An 8,554-nucleotide genomic window follows, 5' to 3' on the forward strand; every position below is an offset into this window, starting at 1 on the left:
AGGTGCAGGCGGGCTTGGCTCTGCTCCTTTGCCATCACCTAGCGCGGTAATCCCGTCGCGCGTTTTAGGGACCCGGCGTTTCACCGCAGCTCGGTGAAGCCCTTCGTCCTCACGTCTTTGTTTTGGTGCCTCCCGAACTTACACCCACCAACAGCCTTAGACAACTTGAAACCAGAGAAAGCCTCAACGCCCAACTTGGCTAGCATTAGTCGAAGTGTTATAGGAGGTGCTCAAACGTAGATTTTGGCTGCCCGAATGTCCTAGAGGTACCAGTTGGTCCCAGGTTAGGCAGACACAGCTGATTGACAGAACAGGCTCAGGCACTGCGAACCCCCAGGTGTAAAGGGGCTGTGCACCCCCAGGAGATTCCAATCCTGCCTACAGAAGCTCAGAGGAGGGTGTTTTACAAAGGTAAGCCGCTCACTGGGGTTTAAAGCTCTTATACGATTTGATGAAGAAAATGAAAACTATTCATTTCTGATCATATTGTGGTTTGTTTCTGGAGGAATTCCTAGAAAAGTATAGTAAGGGCTATGGGCATTTTTCATCCTGCTATACCAAACTCAGACTTTTAACTTCTCACGGATTTTTTTTTTTTTTTTGGGGGGGGGTAGAATAGTGTGTTTTTCCAGGATCCATCAGCTCCAAGTCAGGTCGTTTTTTCCAGTCTGGTTGTGGAGGGTGCAGCTCACTGGCCCATGTGGGAATCAAACCAGCGACATTGGCGCTATGAGCACTGTGCTCTAACCAACTGAGCCACCCAGCCACCCCTACTTCTCAAGTCTTCTTGTAGTCAGTCATGGTTTGGTAGAATTGAAGGTAGAAGACACAATTGTCTTTCAGCACACAACACAAACACCTGAAGCTAGACAACCTCAAAGTAGCAATATCTTTATTTACAAAATATACAGTTTCACAGAAACAGCTTCGCTTTATACACATAAACTTTATAATTACACAGAACCATGTAAACGATGTTAAGTGTCTGGCCTGGCCAAAGCCAATGGGAGGGGCCTTCTTAGGGGGTGACATCTTTCCCTCCCCTCACCTCATTAGCCACCAACCGGGAGCGCCTAGGTAGGCCATGCCTAATTTGCATAAAGCTGATTGCAGCTGCCTAGCTCAATCAACACAAAAACCAAGGTGTCTGGACTTCTTAGACACCACCCACAGGGACAGACCTGTTAAAATAACAAAAAGGAAATGAAGAAACAGAAATTGAGATGAATATCAAAAGCCTTCCAGGAGTCACCAGGCATTGAACCTTCCTTAAGAACAATAATACAGCCACCGCCAGCACGGACAGTTCAAGTTCCACCATAAAATCACACGGATTCTTAAATGCACTTTTAAAACTTTGTGGTTTTTTTTTAAAAAAAATAAAGAAGAAAAACACCTTGGAACTTTGGCTATTCTCGTGAAGACACTGGACAGGCCACGTCCTGGGGCAAATCTTTGGCAAATTCCTCTCCAACTTTTCCTGCACGTTTGCCCAAGTCAGAGCCAGACAGTTGTCTGGGGAGAAAGGTGTTTCTAAGCCAGCTTCTTACTATTTCTCTCTACAGCAGAACTTCTCTCTTGGGGATCTTCACAATAAACTGGGTTTCAGAAACTACTTCTATTTTTGTGTTAGTAAGAACAACAGAATTAAAAACTAAACAAAAAAAAGGCAGTTGGCTGGTCGAGCATGAATGATACTAGGACAAAATATGGGCTCTGATGAGCCAATTAAGGTTCAAACTCTTGGTGCTTCAGTGAGAATGGGGAGGGAGTCCACCTGGTGGCCCTGCACAAGGACGCCACATGGAGAAGCCCCCCGCAGGGAAACTGGGGGTCCATCCTGATGTAAACAAATATGACTAACTTGCATATTCTTCCCTTTTCATGCTTTACAACAAATAATGTTTATGAAAACACACCCATCGAATTACCAAAAAAAAACCATTTTTGAGAAGGAGTACTTGAATTGCTACAAAGCAATGCCAATTTCGGACAAAGCTGAAGCCCTCCAGCCCTGCATGGGGCCACAGAACAGCCAGTGTCCCAGAGTACTCTGCCCTGCAGGGCTTCAGGTGCAAATTCCTGGCTTCTCCAGAGTTGGTCCCAGAGACAGCTCACAATCCAGATCTAAGGAGCTCTGCACAGTTCAATGGTACATACCTGGAGGCCTGTATTACCTATCATTCACCAACTCAAAAAACAACAACAAAGACTTCAAGTCCTAACCTTGGCCGGCAGAACTAGCAGGCCAGCCTGTATGAGGGGACACTAAGAATCACCTGTGGGAGAGAACGTCCTCCCACGTTTCCTTCACCCCATTACATAGAGCAATGCCATTCCCCTGGGACTGCCTAACCTTTATGCTCCTACTGGAATAAGGTGAGGAGAAGAGACAAGGAGGGAACGCAAGTGCCCCCTCGCTTGAAAACAGCTTGCCTGGGCATTCCCAGGCCCCCATATGCCAACTGGAGAGAAAGGGCACCCAGGCAGAAATCTGCCAATACTTTTGGCTATTAACGTGCAAAGACAGGTTTTTTTACATCGTGCAAAACAGGAAAACTTGAGTTATGAACACGGCCACCTCAACCCCCCAACCAACCCTTTCCACAGAAAAGGGGCCACATACTGTCCCTTTTAACGAACAGAAGGAAGGCTAGAGATCACTAGCTGGCCCACCGCCCCCAGGCTCCTTTCAGAGGCCAGAGGACTCCAGCAGGCAACCCCTGGGGACAGAGGCAGCAGCAAGGCAGGGGACAGGAGACCACTAAGGGAGGGGCAGCTTTGATGGTTGCTGTACAGACACTTATGGTAAGACTTACACTCGAGAAAATGCTTGCACGCATGGCTGTTTGTGAACAGGCCGGGGAAAGTGAACACCTCTCCCCAACACAGCGGAAGTAGGAATAACAGCTAGCACTTGTGCCAATCGGCGGAGTTTAACAAGACAGCAAGAATTCACAACTACCACGTACCCTCATTTTCAGCTGAACCAAACCCACTACACTTGGGAGTTTAGTCCACCTCCACTGCAGAGAACACAGCTCTAGCAGCAGCTTTGGCCAACGAGGATTTTATTCAGTCACTGGCCATGGACAGTTTATACCTTGGAGAGCCTGTCCTTTTGCTTAGGCACCTGAATGGCAGGGGTCTGCCCGCACCAGAGCTGAGAGTTCTGTGCTCAACTAAGAGAGAGGCCAACAAGCCTACTGTCCCTTCCGATTCCTTGCTTGCCAGCAGTCAGTCCAGAAATAGCTTCCGGGAGCCCATTCTGGAACGGTTGGAACGGCGGATGTCAAACTTGGAGTCCCGGCACTTTTGGCAGACAAACACTTCCGGAACATTGGACTTCCGGATTTTCGCACAGGACAGGTGAATCCAGGTATGGCACTCGTTACACTCTATCATGGGGCGGCCAGCGAATGGCTTCATGCAGAAGCAGGTGACAAGGTCCCAGGAGTCATCATCTGGAAGGGCAGAAACACGTAAGAGGAGGAGAAAAAACGTCTCATGATTCCTCTCCATCGGTAGCCCTCTCTCCAATGAGACAAAGCAGCTGAGCTGCCGTGAAACCTGATCCTCAACAAACGAAGCCGATTTCAAATTCCACTTAGGGTGCTCCTGCCTCCTACCCCGAAAATGCAGGAAATGCATGACCTAAGGCAATGAAGTGTGTGTTCCCAGGAATTACCATGAGATGTGCGCTTAGGAGCTGCACTGCTTTTACCTTTTGAGGTCTGTCTGGGAATCGGACATCTCTAGCTGCCACCACTCACTTCCTAAACATCTGGGTATCCACCCCCCTTCTTGCACCGTTCTCCCTTGACGTGCTGAGGTACCCGCTGCTGTCACACTCCATGGAAGGGACTGCTCTGAGACTCCTGCTTACAATCACTCTCTGCAGACCACCGGACAACGGCACGGCTGTCCTTCAGAGACCACTCACCTGAATCCACCATTATGTCCTCGTCATTGCCCGTGCTGTCCTCGTCCCGGAACACCACTTGCTTTCCCTGCCGGACAATAGTCCGTTTGCCTTCAGTTTTTATTTCTTTGACCTGATCAGGTGACACAGTGGCACAAGAGCCACTGGAAGGAGTGTCGGAGTCCCAGCCCGAGCAGGGGTCGCCAGAGGCCTGGGGGCTATCCTGCAGGGTGGGACTTGTGGGGGTCCCCACATATGGGTCAGCGGCTTCCAGCTTCAGCAAGCTGCCCACGTAGCCCTCCTTCACGGCCACATCACTGTCCCTTCGCTTCCTCTTCTTCTTCTTCTTCAGCTTGTCGGTCTTCTTTCTGTCCAGCAGGAAATTACTGGGCTTGGCTCGCTGCAGGAGGGTGGGCTGCAGGTGGCCAAAGCAGCGGTCAGAGGCTGGCAAGGGCACCGCGGACGAGATGTCCGTGAAGCCAGTGTCCCAGCCGTCGCTATCAATGGTACCAGCGGTGCTGTTAGCAGGGCTGGGGCTGCTCCTCAAAGGGAGTTCCTGAAAGGACAGAGGCAAAGGTGGCAGGTTCCGATGATTTCAACCAGTCCCCAGCGACGAGAGCTGACCCGAGCAGAGCTTCCCCGCCCCCCTGGGCCAGGTCAGGCCTGCAGACGTGCAGGCTTGTAACTAACCTAAGCTTCCCAGCTCTCGTCAGCATTCTCCTTTAGGAACTGAGCTGTTTGTACTTTAGTGCGACCTCCCAGATAGAATATGAACCCAGGAGAGGGAACCTCCTGGCCTTGCTGAACCCTCAGCTGTCCCACAGCCAGGAACTTAATCGATGTGTACAAACGCGGTGAAAGGAGCGAAGACGCCCTCTCAAACCTGCTTCTCCTGCCCTGACTGTAAAATCTCCCTCCATTTGTACTCCCACAGGATGTATTTTTTAATTAAGTGAATTTAAATGAGTTTTGAGAATTTTCTGACACTCTTTTTTAAAAACCTGCGATATCCCAAAATATTACAGAATCAAAGTAGGTAATCACTGCCCCAAAGCAGGGAGCTAAACTCTATGGTTCCTTCTGACCACTCAAGCATTTTATTTGCGAAGAGCGGTGACATTCAAAGCAAGCGTGATCCACCTGGACAGCGGTGCAGAGGACAAGCTGATGCTGGGATCTGGCCTCCTATAAGCACCAGAGTCCTTTGTCAGCCTCACTCAGTATGGACGAGGCCCCTGAAATCTGAGAACCATGGCAATACTGGTCCACAGCTCTGCCCATTTCTCAACAAGAAAAAAAAAATCCCTTAAACTACGTGGGACTTAGGCCATAGTCTCTGCAGATTCTGTAATGTGGTATGTGCTGCAGTGGAGGCTGCTGGCCAGACAGGGCAGTGTGGACCTGGCCAACCATCTGGTGGAACTCCACACTCCATCACTCATTAGTCTGTGACCCAGGACAAGGGGTCCGTGCCCGTGTCCTTAGCTTTAAAATGGGGGTGAATAATAGCACCTATCTCACAGCCTCATAAGGGCCAAGAACAGCGCCTGGCCATAGCAGGCACCCAAGCAGTGGCCATTAAGAACAAGCAGATAACAAACTGTTATTTTCAAGTAAACTTTGAAAGTTTATTAAAACGTTCCTAGACAAGCCTGCATTTCCTATCCGAGTTTTAGGAACCACTTCCCAGGCTGGTCTAAGTTTCCAAGAAAGACCTTTGCCCAGCCACTGTCTGAGTCCTCCCACCAAGCCCTTCTAGACCCACCAGCCTTGTCAGACACTCTGGTTTCACTGCCAGCAAGAAAGGTTTCAAAAGCGCCGAAGATTACCTCCTTCGGATAAGGGATGTAGCCAGCATAGGCCAACACAAAAGTGCAGAATTTGTTGAAATCCTCCACGGTCCTCCGCCTCTTGTAACTGGGGGAGTACTCCTGTTAGCAAGCGAGAAAAGGGCAAGAAAAAGGGGTGTGTTTGACAGGAGTCACTCGTTGGTAGAATCACAGAAACAAAACTAAGCAAGCTGGAGCTTTTACTGACAACCACTCAAAAACACACTGCCAGATTTACAAACGCGCTAGAAACAAGGTAAAGAAGTTCGGGTTGAGAAGTAACAGTTTTTAGAAGCCTGAAAGAGGTGGTGTCATGATGTTATGCCAAGAATACTGGGTAACTGGTCGGGAGATAAAAGCTTGTCCAAAAGCCTCTTTCTTAGCGGTTCAATGGCATTTTCTGACATTATCTATTGTTTCTGCAGGCCTATCAGGAGCTCCAGTAATTACTTTTTTGCTACAGGTTTTCTATTTTGAAAATAAACTGATGCTACAGCTGTAACTAAAGCATTTTAAGTGATTTCAAAAGTCAATTGCTTCTTATCCTTCAGGGCTTACTCAGGCCTGGGACCCTAGAGCTGAATCTCGCCTGATTCCTCCTAAGCCAAGGCTAGTGAGGACCCCCTCCTCCTACCGAGGTCTCCTCCTGCAGAGGCGCTGCTCCAACATCCAGGGGGCCGGCCAGTCACCCAAATGACCCCTGACTCGGAGAATAACGCGGAAACATTCCTGCTAAAGTAGTCTTATTTGCACATTGAAGATGAAACACTAGAGCTTCTGGCTTGTGTGTCCGTCCCCATTCAATCTAGAAACGCCCTCAACAAGAATGGATTTTCTCCTGAGGAGCAGAGCAGCTCAAAGAGAAAGCCTTTATTTGCTACTGAGCAAAGCAACTGTACTTTATTTCAGTTTATTCCACTAATAGTTATTGAGGTTTTCTTTAAGCATTTTATCACCCACCGTACCCCCATCCTTAGGTGCTCAGCTAACATCTCCAGAGCCTAGGGGCCCAGTGCCCCGTTAGGGTGAAAGCCGGGGAAGAAAGGGGTGGACTCCTAAGCGGAGCGGAGCCCAGCCCGGCCCAGCCCTCCCCAGGACAGGGCCGAGAAAGCCGCGCGGCACCGGCGTGCTGCCTGCAGGTTTCCTTCCAAGGGCGCCACTTATTTTCTCAGTTCCCACAAACCACCTTCTCCCCCAGCCCCCGCCGGCTGGACCCCGAAGGGCACGCCAAGTTAGAGGAGTACCAGGCTCAGCGCGGGACTCAGCGCCCCGGGCGCTGAAGAGATCCCGCCTCCACCCCGGGGAACGACTGACCGCCCTCCCTCCGGCCGCGCTGAGAGGACCGCAGCCCTCGGCCCTCAAACTCTCGGGAAGAACTTTTATTTCGGCGGCAAACGTGCAGAAGTGGGTCAGGAGCCCGGACGCCGAGTGGAAAGCCGCGGCGCCCTCGGGCGCGGGGCGCGGGGGACTCGCACCGCCCCCACCCAGCCCGCCGCGCCGCCGCCTTTAGGAAAAGCAGATGGCGGTGCGGCCCCCTCGCCGCCCTCCCGCGGAAGCCGCCCCCCGCCGATACTCGGCCCCGGAAGGTGCGGGGCCCATCCTGCGCGGGAGGGGGCGCGAGAAGACCGGCGGGGTCGGGGGCGGGCAGGGCCCGCGAACCCCCGAGGCGTCAGCGCGGCGGGAGGGCGCGCTTGGCACCGCCTCCCGCAGCCGGACCCGCACCCCGGACCTGGCGGGCCTCAGGAGGGGAGAGGGGGCTGCGGCGAGGGCGCCGACCGGGAAACCGAGAGCCGACCCCGGAAGGAGGGGGAAGGCGGGGCGAGCACGGCCCGCGGGCGGGGGCGGGGGCCCCGGAGGGGTAGGCGTCCTCGCTGGGGGTAGGGGGATCGACTCCAGCCCCTGCAGGGGTGGGAGCCCCGAAGGACAACGCTCGCCGAAGCCGGAGGGGGCGGAGGCCGCGCGGGAGTCAGGGGGCGGGGCGCGGGCCAGTGGGCCCGAGGGATTAGGGGAGCAGGCGGGGGCGCACGGAGTCGCAGTCCGAGGGGGGCCGTGAGCCCCTCCGGGTGGGGGGAGGGGGGTTCATCCGAGAAGCGGGAGCGCCGGGCGGCGGCGCTCCGACCGAGTCCCCGGGGGCGGGGAAGGGGTAAACGCGGCAGGGAGGGGCCGGGGGCGCAGACAGGTCCCGAGGACACTGAGGCCTGAGGGGAGTGGGCGCTCACGCCCGCGGAAGGGACACCGAGGCAAGGGCCGGCGGAAGGACCGGGCGCGGGCCCCAGTGGGGGGCGGGGTTGGGCGCCGGGGTGGGGGCGACGACAGAAAGCTGGGGGAAGGGAGGCTGGCGATCGAGTGGCGGGGGTCCAGCTCCGGGTAGCGCAGGACCGGAGTGGGGTAATCGGGGGCGATCCGAGCGCAGCTCTCACTCACCTCAGGGTGGAAGGCGGCGGCGCAGGAGTCGGAGTCCATGTTCAGGGTGGGGGGCGGCGGCTGCAGGAGTGCAGGGGCCGGGATGCGGGCCCCGAGCCGTGAGGCCGCTCGGGGCTGGGGGCTCCGGCGGCCGCGTAAGACCGGGCGGACCCGGGAGGGGTCGCCTCGGCTGGAGGTGATGGGGGGCTCTGCCTTTCGCGTCCCGGACTCTGTGCTCCCGGGCCGGCAGCTCCAAGGCGGAGCAGAGTTGGCGATGCAGTTCCCGCGGCCGGCACGGCGGGAGAGTCGCTGCGGGGGGCGGCGGCGGCGGCGGCGAGCGGGAACCCGACCGGCTCCCCGACCTGACGCCCAGTTCGGCTCGTGTCTCGGGAGGGAGGGC

The 8,554-nt window shown here is 54.5% G+C and overlaps 1 protein-coding gene across 1 annotated transcript; it reads right to left on the reverse strand.

Moving 5' to 3' along the window:
- Positions 1–875: 875 nt before the first annotated feature.
- Positions 876–8,554, reverse strand: PHF13 (PHD finger protein 13). Its single transcript, XM_019746796.2, has 4 exons — positions 8,176–8,554; positions 5,752–5,853; positions 3,944–4,478; positions 876–3,464 (listed from the first exon to the last, which is right to left on the reverse strand). Exons 1-4 carry the CDS (start codon positions 8,212–8,214, stop codon positions 3,238–3,240), a joined length of 903 nt encoding a protein of 300 aa, XP_019602355.1. The 5' UTR covers positions 8,215–8,554; the 3' UTR covers positions 876–3,237.

Source organism: Rhinolophus sinicus, linkage group LG06 (assembly GCF_036562045.2).
Source record: "Rhinolophus sinicus isolate RSC01 linkage group LG06, ASM3656204v1, whole genome shotgun sequence".
NCBI classification, from domain to species: domain Eukaryota; kingdom Metazoa; phylum Chordata; class Mammalia; order Chiroptera; family Rhinolophidae; genus Rhinolophus; species Rhinolophus sinicus.